The 14,314-nt window shown below is 42.8% G+C and overlaps 1 protein-coding gene across 1 annotated transcript in view; it reads left to right on the top strand.

The window, feature by feature from the left end:
• LOC126124646 (zinc finger homeobox protein 4) overlaps nt 1-14,314 on the top strand; it is a gene marked incomplete at its 5' end in the record, with an annotated part of 330,802 nt that overhangs the window by 258,623 nt on the left and 57,865 nt on the right. The window contains 2 exons of the mRNA XM_049915109.1: nt 3,893-4,019; nt 9,143-9,245. Of these exons, the coding sequence (XP_049771066.1) occupies nt 3,893-4,019; nt 9,143-9,245 (230 nt within the window). The remainder of the gene's footprint in view (nt 1-3,892; nt 4,020-9,142; nt 9,246-14,314) is intronic.

Raw genomic sequence — 14,314 nt, forward strand, 5'->3', positions numbered from 1 at the left:
GATACACCCACTACACAAAAAGGGGGATAAGATGAATGTTAATAATTATAGAGGGATCTCGCTACTACCAGTAGGATACAAAATTTTGTCAAGGAAATTACTTCAAATCGTGGAGCCAGTTCTGGATAAAAAAATAGGTGAATATCAAGCAGGTTTTAGACAAGGTAGATCCTGTGTTGAACAAATATTTAACCTGAAAACACTAATTCGTTACAGAATCTCAAGAGGCCAGAGATTTGCAATAGTATTTGTAGATTTCAAAAAAGCATACGACTCGGTAGATAGAGAAACATTACTGAAAGTATTGGAAGAATTTGGGGTCGATAAGAAAACAATTCAAATTATCAAACAGACGCTAACAAACAGTAAGGCCAAAGTTAAATTTATGGGTGAAATTTCAAGGAAGTTCGAAATTAAAACAGGTGTTAGACAAGGTGATGGTTTATCCCCAATCCTCTTCAACTGCGTACTGGAAAAGATATTGAGAATATGGAAAGAAGAACTCAAAGGCACCAAGAATGACATCAGAATTGGAACAAAAAAAGAAAAAATAGAAGTGGACTGTTTAGCTTTTGCAGACGATCTGGCAATAATTACAGAAAACGAAGAAATAGCTCAGAACTACTTGGAGAAACTACAAGAAGTTTCGGCCAGAGCTGGACTGCAGATTTCATTTGAAAAAACCGTGTATATGTCTAATCATAGAAATAACAAGAAAAATCTTATTACTAAATACGGCAATATTAAGAGAGCAGAAAAATTTAAGTATTTAGGTGAAATAATTCAAGTGAATGGTTTAGACAAGAGTGCAAACCAGGCGAGAGCAAGGAAAATGGAATTTGCTTTTCAAAAAACAAAAGACATATATAACAAAAAAAAAACATTTCGATTCAAGCTAAATTAAGACATTATAAAACTGTCATTAGACCAGAATGCCTGTATGCATCGGAGTGCCTAACTCTTAACAAAAAGGGGGAAATAGAAAACATGGAAAAGAAAGAAAGGAAAATTTTGAGAAAAATATTAGGACCGAGAAAGATTGGGGAAGAGTACAAGCTAAAGAGTAATAAGGAAATATACAAAACTATTGAGAAAGTGAGTGAGGCAATGCGTAAACGCAGACTAACGTTTTATGGTCACCTGTCGAGGATGGATGGAAACAGGCTAACAAGAAAAGTGTTTGAACATAGTAACAGGAACGAAAAAACCAACAATAAATGGATACAGATGGTGAAAAAGGATTTGGCCTATTTTAATGTCACCCGTGAGTCAATCAGGGACAGGGAAAAGTTTAGACAAATAGTGAACGAAATTAAGTGTTTTCCAGAAGAAACGAAACTAAAGAATAATAACAGGAAATGGTCGGAAGAGCGGAGGAGGAACCACTCGAAAATGATGAGGAAATATTGGGAAGAGAGAAAAAAAGATCAAAAAGCCGGGCAAGTGAATTGTTGAACGTGGTCCAAAGATGGCCGAAATCGAAAGAAGAAGAAGAAGAAGCGAGTTCGCTTACGGTGCCTTTCGTTCAGCAAAGCTGGACATGTTGTGGGAAGTAAGCCAAACCTCGACACCGCCTATCTTGGCGTCTTGCTAGGCAATTAGAGCTGCGGTGTTGGCAAACAAAAACTGTCAAGGAAGCGTCACTTGTGTCACTGATCTAAGTTCCTACGTAACTTAAATCACACAAACACCGTTCATATCGAGAGATGATAGACGCCACTTCCTTGCTTTGCGACAGAGAGCTGCCTCTACTTAGTCTTTTGGTCGCAGGCAGCAGTACCAAACTCTGTCCGACCATGTCTCGGAAAGCCCAACGGTACCGATCGACCGCCGTGTCAACCACTAGGCGTCTACGTAGGCGGAGACGGACGAGCATCCAGTTAGCACGTCGCTCTCCCATTCGCTGTCAGATTTCGTGACCGAGGCCGCTATCTCTCAATCGAGTGGCTCCTCAATTGATCTCTCAAAGACTGAGCGCCCGGTGCTTGCCAAAAGCGCCCGGCAGACCCGAACGGTCACCCATCCATGTACTAGCCGAGCCCGACAGCGTTTAACTTCGGCGGTCTCACTTTAACCGGTGTTAAAATTGCAATACGTCCGTTGGCTAATCACAGGCAATGCAGCCGATAAATGTTCACGTTCTCGTATAAATTTTAATTATATCTGGATGAACGACGAGAATAATAGCAGTGGTTGGGAAGGGAGTGATACAGGGCTGTAGCCTACCACCTATGTTTTTCAATCTGTATATTGAGCAAGCAGTAAAGGAAACAAAAGAAAAATTCTGAGTTGGTATTAAAATCCATGGAGAACAAATAAAAGCTTTGAGGTTCGCCGATGACACTGTCATTCTGTCAGAGACAGCAAAGGACCTGGAAGAGCAGTTGAACGGAATGGACAGTGTCTTGAAAGGAGGATATAACATGAACATCAACAAAAGCAAAACGAGAATAATGGAATATAGTCCAATTAAATCGGGTGATGCTAAGGGAATTAGATTAGGAAATGAGACAGTTAAAGTAGTAAATGAGTTTTGTTATTTGGGGAGCAAAATAACTGATGATGGTCGAAGTCGAGAGGATATAAAATGTAGACTGGCAATGGCAACGAAAGCGTTTCTAGAGAAGAGAACTTTGTTAACATCGAGCGTAGATTTAAGTGTGAGGAAGTCGTTTCTGAAAGTATTTGTATGTAGTGTAGCCATTAAAGCAAGTGAAACATGGACGATAAATAGTTTAGACAAGAAGAGAATAGAAGCTTTCAAAATGTGGTGCTACAGAAGACTGCTGAAGATCAGATGGGTAGATCACATAACTAATGAAGATGTATTGAGTAAAATTGGGGAGAAGAGAAATTTGTGGCACAACTTGACTAGAGGAAGGGATCGGTTGGTAGGACATATTCTGAGGCATCAAGGGATGACCAACTTAGTATCGGAGGGCAGCGTGGAGGGTAAAAATCTTAGAGGGAGACTAAGAGATGAATACACTAAACAGATTCAGGAGGATGTAGGTCGCTGTAGCTACTGGGAGATTAAGAAGCTTGAACAGAATAGAGTAGCATGGAGAGCTGCATCAAACCAGTCTCTGGACTGAAGACCATAACAACAACAGCAGTTCGTAATAACAGTTTTCCTTGGAGAATTGTGTTATCCATTATCCTGCCAAAAATTAATTCGAATGTACTAGTTGTTTGAAGCCACGTAAATTTAGCCGTTCCAATTGGAAGCATCTTATAGACTCAGTTTCTTCGAAATGGCGAGAGTTTATTCTAGCGTTTGCAAAATTTACAACGTCTCTTCTGCAGAATTTGGACAATCAAATCTTTTGCAAACCTTCATCCTGGGGAAAAGCATGAAGCACTGCTTTATTTCCTTTTGTGTTAATGTTGTGAGCATTACAGCCACCAATAGCACAACTTGCCACTGCCTGCACACCGTCAAAACACTCGAACGTTCAAATCATTCACTGTACAAAAGCAACTAAGTGAAAACCATAATACTTCCGAAATGATATATTCTCCTACATACGAGCGCCAAGAGTTTCTCAGTGAGGTCATGCGCACTACAGCAGAAACGCATTATCTTCTGCACACTGCTTACTGCACCCTGTTTACTGTGCTTTCCACCCCCAACCACCACCACCGCCACCACCACCACCACCACCAACACCAACACCACGAGGAAACAGACATGATAAAGTTGAAGCCTGCCAGAAGCGAAGAGAACGGTGCTATCTAGCGTTTGGTGATCGCACTAAGCCATACTGCCAACCTAAAGACGATTAGAATGAAAGTGCAGAAACTAATCGATTTAAACTCATAATTTTGTAGGAAGAATTCTAATTATACGAACACTTCTATCGTCTTTCACGTACCTTTTACCTTGTTCTAGGTTCTGTTGTGATAAAAAACTGGAAACCCCTGAGCCTGGAGAAGATAGCAGAGGGCCCACTTGCCACGGTCGGAGACATCCTGGGTGAACTCAGTACGGTCGCCACGCTGCGCATAGAAGTCTACAGGTCAGTATCTCTGTCTGTCTGTCTGACTGCCTGCCTGTCTGTCTGTGGGTATCGTGTATGTTTCAATCGTTTTTTTTATAACAATACTGATTAAAAGAAACTGTACCGCAAGTTGTCGTGTACTTAATGGAATTCTGAGAATTAGCAGCAGTCTCTCTCTTTTCATTTCCAAGTTTGATGTAAAGGCGCCAGGCTGTGTGATATTTCATGCAACACATAGTAGTGACAGATGACGTCCGTAGCTATCGTATACGAAAAGCGAGGTTACGTCCATCCGCTTGTGCTGTATATTCCACTTCCGTTGCCAGGTTACTGTGCCACCAAACTACACCACTTCATGATTTTCGTTACGCCTTAACAATCGAACAGAATTCTGTAATAAGCAGACCGCTTGATTCACCAAGGAAGATGTTACACGCAAGATGGTTGTCACAGCACCTCAAGGTTGCCAGATTGAGTCCCGGTGGTAGAAGGGAATTTGTGCTACAGTATTTTTTCGGCAAAAGGGAAGAGAGATGCTGGGACACAGCCACTGATCATCAGACTGTTCGTCAACGTCCGCCGTCAAACCCTAAATCTCAGCATTGTATTTTACGGAGCGGTAATATGAAAACTATTTGCGGTAAGTGCGTCCACCAGGAGGAGATGTTAAGCACGGCGGGCCCCTTCATGCTTTTAGAATCGATATGGTACGGTTTCGGCACCAGTTTTCCGCTTCTCCTTCACTTCACACAACAGTGGTCCGTAACGACCAAAACACATCAGTGTACTGAACAGGCATTGACTTCAGTTACCGATACGAAACATGTACTTATTCGAAACATCTATGGGCTTGATGAAGCAAATTCCGAGGCGCGTCATCTAACACCTTTGTACAATAACAATGTGAAATATCCCACTGTCAGTAAACTAAATATCGAGTGCAATACAATTACCCATTTCAAACTTCTGTCGATGTAAGGAAGGCAAAAAAAGCCATCTAGACTAGGATCTTGTCAAGAGAACAACGTTGTAACTAATAGCAACGTGTGCAGAACGGACAGAAAGCGAGAAAATTTGATGCTGGCCTCACGAAATTGTTAGTTTCGGATTTTAAAGTATTTCACGGCTGTTAGGAGCCCGATGTTATACAGATGTGGCACTCAATCGGGGGAAGCTTCCCAACACAGCCCGTTTTCTATGTAAGTTTCGTTTTGGAGCACGTGTAACTGGGCGATGAATAATTGTAGGCAATCAGCGGTGGTGAAGTAAGGCCGTTGCGGCGTAGCGGAGGTTAGGAAGGCGTGAAAACCACACTCTGAAGACGTCGTACAGGTGGACTACATCCTTGTCATGGTGCTGATCTCGTCTTCACGCTGCGTCTTTGCAAAGACTTTTATTTCTCCTTTTTTTTTTTTTACAGTCTGTTGGCGGTATCGGGCTATCTGAGCCCAGTGCCGTGTGTATCATCTCGGCTATAGTTGGGGAGAACTTTCTCACAGCTCTGGCTACCCGAGCTGAGCCGCTCGCTGCACGACGCGACCTCCGTCGTGAGCGGAGTATCTGCCCACCAATCCCTCACACACGCCATGCTAGTAATGAGTAACAGCTGGGTGTAATGCAACTGTTGCCTGGTATTGCATCCAGGTCGAATCTGATCTCCTTTCAAGAATCGTTGCTTCAAATGTAGCGTTAACGTAAAGACGTAAGCATTTCTAAAGATGGCCTAAATTTATCAAGACAGTTATAGAAAAAATAGCATCCAGTTTTGATTTTCATCTTTTGTGTAATATGCCAAACCTCAACAGGCATTCGCATGACCGCACCACGTAAACAGCACGCAAATCGTCACGAAAACTTTGGTAATTGTGGTGCCTGACGCATTTAGACGAATAATTATCCGTAAACAAGTGCTTAAAACGTGGTTCAGAATGGTGCTTTGTGTTCGGATTTCTAGTCTAGAAAACGCTTCAAGATTCACGTATAATTTTACCACGACTAACCTTCTCGTCTTCTTTAGATTCTGACAGAAAACACGTCATTGCTGTCCGCATCATGCGTCGTAGAAATTTAACACATGAAAATGTGGAGGTCAATCCCATCCGCAAACATATCTTCAAACATTCTCGCCTAGAAAACCTCATTTCACATGTACACTCTCAAATCAAAATTATCCGGACATCTATTAAGTACATTAGTACGGGATATGTCCACCTTTCACCTTTAAGACGGCTTTCACTCTACAAGACACACTTTCAATGAGGGTGTGAATGTCTTCCTGAAGGTCCAAAACGGGGGAGGGCAGTAATGTGGCTCTCTTTGTTTAGAGTGAAGTCGACAAACAATTGTTAAGAAGTTAAGGGGTCATTATATCTACAAGCCCTATCCGCAAACTAGCAAACGTTTACGAAGATTTCAGTGTGTTGCTAGGGGGCATGTCAAAATTGGCAGGGCAGCCCCCGTTGAAACCATGTTAAAGCACCAGAATTGGCTCGTCGCCGCATCCGAATGAGAAGTCTCATCCGTCCACTCGAACGGGGACTTTTTTTTTTTCAACACGAACACCGGGATGTTTCTTACTAAAAGTCCACGGTGAATTGTGGACTTACGTTTACAACTTAGCTATTCAATCTTTAACGAAACCGATGCGGACGAAAAGCTACAACCCGCTTATCTTCCGTTGAAAAACTGTGAGCACACGTATTCACTCCAGTTTGCAAAGCATTCAAAATAGTCCACTGTTACATTCTTAATACAAATCACCGTAACCTGTTGAGGTGTTACCGTGTAAACCATATAAATGTTTAATTAAATTTACTATAATGTTCACAGCGTCTTAGTTTGCTTGACAAATTGTCCATAAGTGTAATGCTCATCTTTAGATATTTGTGAATCGAAAAAAAAATTGACTTAGTTACGGTGTTTTCGCGAGCTCAAGCCAAATCTGTGACGATTCAATATTTGATAGGACTTGCAATTAATTCGAAGAATAGGAAAGAATTATAATTAAAGTATGTTGTTATTTCGTTTAGCTATTAGTCTTCTCCGTGGGGGCAGTTTGACAGTATTAACTCACTATACTTGTTTCCGTTATAAACTAGGGACAGAAAGGTTGATCTAATTGCTGTAATTTTCATGAACCAGAGACTATTAATTAGTTCCGAGATGACATCACATTTTCTTGGTGGTTTCGAGAAGATGGTTGTAGAATATGAGTAAAGTTCATCGTCATCAACATATCATCAACAACAACCATCACCATCCAAAAAATTAATTTTTTAAATTCATTCACTAAAGTAAATTAAGTAAATATTCCAGAATTCGAATCAGGAATAACTGCCAACATGAATAACTTAGAAGTAGATATCCTCGGTCAAGCTTGAATCACTTAATAAAGACAAGTCTTCCAGTCCTATTAGTATATCAGATTGCTTTCAGATGTTGATCAATACTCCCTGCGCTTATCAGTGATATACAAGACCTCGCTCAAGAAAAGATCCGCACAAAAAGACAGAAAAGTAGCACATGCCACACTAGTACTCAAGAAAGGAAATAGGAGGATTTCGATGAATGTAGACTCATATCAATGACGTCAGTTTGCAGTAGGATTATGAAATCTTTACTGTGTTCGAACATTAGGAATTACCTTGAGGGAAACCACTGACTCACAGTCAGCACGAATTCGGAAGAAATAACACAACTAGCTCTTTATTCTCACAAAGTAATGAGTAGACCTATCGACAGTATTCCGTATTTCTAGATTTCCAGAAGGCTTTTGACACCGTTCCTAACAAGAAACTGTAAATCAAACTGCGTATCTACGAGGTATCACTTCAGTTGTGCGACTGGATTCATGATTTCCTGTCAGAAAGAGCACAGTTATAAGTAACGAGGGAAACTCATCGAGTAAAATAGAAGCGATATACAGCGTTCCACAAGAAAGTGTTACAGGCCTTCCGCTGTTTCCAATCTATATCAACAATTTAGATTATTGGTAGATGATGCTGTCATTTAACGTATAATGACATTATCAGAAGATAAAAACCAATTGCAAAAATGGTTTAGAATAAATACCTGTATGGTGAGAGAAGCGGTAATTATTTCTGAATAAGGAAAAGTGCGAGGCCGTCCGCATCAACACGAAGAGAAATCCGTTGAATTTCGTTTACACAATATGTAAGGGCTGTCAATTCGACTAAATAACTAAGAATTACAATTATTAACAAATTGAACTGGAAATATCACACAGATAATGTCGTGGGGAATGTAAACCAAAGACTGCGTTTTAATGGCGGAACACTTACGAGATGCAACAGGTCTACTAAAGAGACTACTTGCACTATGCTCGTCTGTCGTCTGTTAGAATACTGTTCTGTCGTATGATCTTACCAGATAGGGTTAACTGATAAGCGAATTGCGATGCGAATGATTAAAACAGAGGCGTTTTTCATTGCGGCGAGGTCTTTTCACGACGTGTCGGTCGCCAGTTTTCTCTTCTGAAGGTGAAAATATGTTATTGTTACCAACCTCAACAGGGAGAAATCGTAATAAGAAAAATCAGAGCTCGCAGTGAGAGATTTAAATGATCAATTTACCATGCGCTATTAGAAAGTGGGAGGGCAGAGAAATATCCTGAAGATGGTTCGAAGAACCCTCTGCCAAGCACTAAGTGTGAATTGTAGAGTAGTCATGTAGATGTAGATGCAGATGACAGCCGCTGCGAAACTGAGATGGTCTATAGGCTTTTTAGTGCACTACTGTTTTCAGTGATAAACGCCCATGTTTTCGTCATTTACTGTTTTTAGTGTAGGAAAAACTTCCTTCGTCCATTGGTCATGCATCCGCCTCCATTCGTTGCCATTAGACTCAAAGTAACGTTGCCCCGCACGCGCCTCTCCCGCTTTCGGTCAGAGCGCAAGAGATCACAGTCGGTGCCACATCAGCGTCTCCGCGCTTAAGCTACGAGCACTACATACATTCCACTTATCAGCACACACCATTGCTAGCATAACTCAACGCCAAAGCTGAAGGTAATGATATCGTTAATGTGGTGTAAACAGTCTTTCATTGCCGTCGGAACCTTTCGCCTTTAGCGACAAGGTGATTGCATTCGGCGTGTGACAGCGAGCCGTGTTCTGTTGCAGGGCGCGGCCCACCGTGATGTCCGAGATAAAGGACAAGCTGTTGCGTCTGCTGCTGCTCCACTCGCACACGATGCTGGCGTCCAGTGGCTGCCCGCTCGACGAGGTAAGTCTGTCGCCCTCAATGTGCGCTTGAAAGTTGTGAAAAAGTAATAGAGTAACAAACGTCGGAACTTGACCCACACACCAGTTCCAAGCGCGTTAGCAGCACCGGACTTTGTCCGCAGCTCGTGGTCGTGCGGTAGCGTTCTCGCTTCCCACGCCCGGGTTCCCGGGTTCGATTCCCGGCGGGGTCAGGGATTTTCTCTGCCTCGTGATGACTGGGTGTTGTGTGATGTCCTTAGGTTAGTTAGGTTTAAGTAGTTCTAAGTTCTAGGGGACTGATGACCATAGATGTTAAGTCCCATAGTGCTCAGAGCCATTTGAACCATTTTTTGAGCACCGGACTTTAACAGTGGTCTTACATTTTTCCGTGTTTCAAGAGAGCTTCCATTCATTACACCAAATGGAAATTTTGTCCAAGCCCATTTGCATTTTCTCAGTGTTGTCGCACAGTAATATTTTCCAGTAGATCATAGCATACTCAGAGAACACACTAACAGAGCTGTACTGCGGATAAATCGTTTGTTTACACTGCCTGACAAAAAATAAAATTAAAAAAAAGTGAAGCACCCAGACGTGGACGAAGAAACGAAGTGAGATTCTCTGGTAGAGAGAATATGTGCTATTGTTTCAGTGATTATAAAATCGAGTTAAACTTACAAAGAACTACACAGTACAAGTCCTCGTATCAGTTTATCAGTACTGCGTTGCAACCCCCCTCCTCCCCCCCCCCTGCTACTCCACCGCCCCTTTGGTGTGGATGATATATGCACTCATTCGGTTGGGAACGGTGCCAGAGACATACCCATTGTATCCTTTCCTGACGCAAGCTGGACCATGACTGTTGTAAATGGTTCTTGAAATTCTGCATACTGGCGCTGCTGGTCCCAAATGTATTCTATCGGGGATATATATGGGAATACTGCTGGACACGGGAGTACCTCAGCATCGCACAGACAGTTCATAACAAGTGCTATTTGTGGACGAGCATTGTCCTATTAAAAAACAACTCCACGATACTATCGAAAGAGAGGTAACACATGAGAGCTCAGGACTGCCGTGACGTACCGTTGTGGCGTCAAAGTTTACTAGCAGCCGTGACCTGAAGTCACACCCGATGACTCCTCAAACCATAACGACAGGAAAACACAGCTGTGCGTCTCGAGCCCTCTTCTCATGTCGGCTCCTTACTTGCCGACGAGTGTCATTCGGAATGTTGCAGAACTGCGATTCATTGCTAAACACCATCGACGCATTCATCAGTATTCCTGTGGGATCACTCTAAACAAAGCCATTTGTGTCATGTTAACGGAATGCCTGTGCGTGGGACGGTAATTCAATGCTGCTGCTTCTGTCCAGCCAATGGTGCTGGATGACACTTTTTCTCGGACTGCAGGAGCAGATTTGCAGGTGTTAACGATGTGCTTGGTGCACAATGCGGAGTCGCTGCCTTGTCGACAGACGTGGTCGATTGGAGTCTAGGAAAGGAGTATGCCTACCCTCACGTTCCATGCAGTCCAACATCAGCCAGTCTCATATCTGAATGCCCCACGGATCGAGATATTGCACGGGTCGACTAGTCAGCCAAATGGAGATTGACAATAAGGCCCTTTCAAACACTCTCAGGTACTCATAAACTTGCGACGTTGTTCAAATCCCTTATGTGTCTACAAGGCCTGGCAACAACACTAAACACGACCACCACTAATGCACTCTAGTGGTCGTTGTACCTTTCAAAGACAATTTCATCTCTAATCACTTACACACTTGCCGAAGGTGTTAAAAATGGTTCAAATGGCTCTGAGCACTATGGGACTTAACTTCTGAGGGCATCAGTCCCCTAGAACTTAGAACTACTTAAACCTAACTAACGTAAGGACATCACACACACCCATGCCCGAGGCAGGATTCGAACCTGCGACCGTAGCGGTCGCGCGGTTCCAGACTGTAGCGCCTAGAACCGCACGGGCACCTCGGCCGGCGCCGAAGGTGTGTTCATGTACGAAGTTACATTAACATCCAACCGTGTCTTCTGGATGCTTCACTTTTTTTATTTATCTGGTAATGTTTATTTACAACATTGTATGTTCTATTTCTCTTTACTGGCGCACACATGATGTTACTTCCGCTAGTATTGAATATTTGCCGTTCAGTATAACTTATTGAGTGCTGCTAATCAAATATTTTTTCGAGCCAGTCACATATCTGCGAAGACACTCCGCATGATCCTACATTATTTAGCAGTCGACGTTGTGGTGCAGCGTCTAGTAACTTTTAGAAATCTAGGAAGTCGGAATCTATTTGCCCGCATACATTTACTGTTTACAACACAACACGTCTGAATAGTAAGAAGTTGTGTTTCACACGAGTGATTTTCCCGAATCAGTTGCGATCCTTTGAGAGAAGTTTGTTTTCCGCCCAGGAAAGTCATAGTGTCAGACTTCACAGTATGGTCTAACATAAGACAAGATCCAAAGGAAAGCGAGGCGCTTCGTATCAGAATTGTTAAGTAAGCTCGAAAACGTTACGGAGAAACTCAAAAAATTCTCAAAAGCTACAAGAGACGGGATGTCTTTCATGGACAGGTAAGCAACATTTTGCTATTTCCAATATACATGTTGCGAAATAGACATCATAGGCATTCTGGTCCATTCGGAGACTTATCTCAAACTGTTCTTCTCGCACTACAATCGCTGACGCATGAGGTAATGGGGGACAGTGATTCTAGTACTCGAAGTAACCCATTCTAAACACCGTGAGATGGTCTGTGTAGTACAGAGGTAAGTGGAAAGATGTAGCTCCTGCTTTTTTCAGTGAACTATGTGAACATTACTCAGAAGAGGTTTGGAGCAAGTATGGAAAGTCTAATCTGAGTCGCCAAATGTAGATTTGGACCACGCTCTTCCAATAAATAAAATACGAGACAGAGGATTTATTGTTTATGTCCTTCCTGTAAGGGTATTTGCTCCTAGGAGGCAGACTGCAGCGCCATGTCCGTCATCCGCCCGCCGCCTTACACACACCGTGGCTCCTCTCTGTACGGCCCTCGTCTATTAATTAAACCCTCGGCAGCAGACTAATGCGCTGTAGTGTCGGCGCGGATTATCGCTCTATCTGGAATTTACTGATGCCGGATTCCGTGTGTACAGAACAATTAAACTTCCTCCCACAGGCGCCGCCGGAAATCCCGCCTCCGTAATCCTTCGTGTGTGTGTGTGTGTGTGTGTGTGTGTGTGTGTGTGTGTGTGTGAGAGTGTGTGTATGGGTTGGGATGCCGCTCAATGTGATTCACACAGCTGCATGCGTTTGTCCGAAGCATACAACTGCGCTTCGTAACCAGCCTTTGTTGGGCCGAGCTTTTAATTGTAACTAGCGTCAGACTTTGTATTCGTTGAGGCCCCGATTTCAGTACTGATCTTAATTCCTTCGAATCTTCACGAGGTTCCTGGAGAATATCAGTCTGATCGAGGTGTATTTGGAGAAATGGAAACAAGTTGGCACTTACGATTGCTCCAAAATTGCGAAAGAAAAATATTCCAGCGAGTTGATTCAACTGGTACCGAGATGGTAAAACATAATCTGTACTTCTCAGACAACTTGCTCACAGGCAGCTCGTCTCCATTCTTTATAGGCGACATTCTGATGTACGTTCGCTATTGTTTCCGTTAATTATTTCAGAGAAATGTGAGATAATTTTGTCAGAAAGGAATCTCATTGTCCAACTGAAATATTTCATCCGTAATGACCTCGCGGTTATTTGTAAAAATAATGTGTGGCGGATGTCGTAAAGGCATGCTTCGTAATTCATTAAAACATTCTTCAGAAGTTCCGTGAACGCTTGGACCTCTTTCTAAGGAAAACAGGAAGGAAGGAAGGAAGACCTGTACCAAATAGCACTAACAGGGAATATTGAACCTATACAGAGAATTGAGGGACGAATGGTCACAGTTTCACACTGGAACATGTGAGAGAGTTGCTGAAAAAATTGAACTGACAGACACTTGAAAATGGACGCAAATTATCCCGAGAAAGGTTACTTTCAAAGTTTGAAGATCCGGCTTTAAATGATGACATGACTTTAGGATATACGACAAGCCCCCCTTCCCCCCCACCCCCGCCGCCCCCTGCGTATTGTTCCCGCAGGGGTCGAAAGAACAATACGAGATTAATTACAGCTCGCAGAGATGCGTTTCAACACTCATTATTCCGCTCGCCATACGTGAATGGAACGAGAAGAATCCCTAATAACCGCTTCAATGGGAAGTACCTTCTGCCATACACTTAACAGTGGTTTAGAATCTGTGGACGTGGTTGCGTATTCAAATACAGATGTAGAACGACTAGACCCTCAGAGATGGAGTTCAGCCTCGAAATGAGCGAGAATGTTACTGGAAATTGACCGTGCTGTTGTCAAAGGAACAATGCAGCATTCAGGTTCGTGATTTAGGGAATCCACAGAGATCGCTTATCCATATTGCGAGACACGGAGTTGACGTTTTCTCCTGTGTAATGCAGGTTAAAGTCTTAATGAATGTACAACCTATCTCGGTGATGTATTTTCTCTAGCAACTTCAAATGGGCTCTAGATTGCTTATTAGCTAATTATGAATCGACTTTCATCATGTTAGGTTGAGGAGGCAGTTGTTGCCGCTTAACCTTTGCCTGTGGTCAGCCAGCGTAGACCTCAGCGACATCGGATGAGACCGAGGATATCAATAACATAAAATATGTTGTTTCCTATCCGCGTTCTGCTCAATATACGCTCCTAGGAATGTCGAGCATACAGTTTTACGTATTTGTTTCCCTCTGTACTATATTTTTGTTTATTGTGATATAGCCTCTCCTGGACACGTAGAGCCGGCCGCTTTGACCGAGCAGTTCTAGGCGCTTCAGTCCGGAACCGCGCTGCTGCTACGGTCGCAGGTTCGAATCCTGTCTCGGGCATGGGGGCATGGATGTGTGTGATGTCCTTAGGTTTTTTTTTTTTTTTTTTTTTTTTTGTCATCAGTCTACTGACTGGTTTGATGTGGCCCGCCACGAATTCCTTTCCTGTGCTAACCTCTTCATCTCAGA

Source organism: Schistocerca cancellata, chromosome 1 (genome assembly GCF_023864275.1).
Source record: "Schistocerca cancellata isolate TAMUIC-IGC-003103 chromosome 1, iqSchCanc2.1, whole genome shotgun sequence".
Lineage (NCBI taxonomy): Eukaryota > Metazoa > Arthropoda > Insecta > Orthoptera > Acrididae > Schistocerca > Schistocerca cancellata.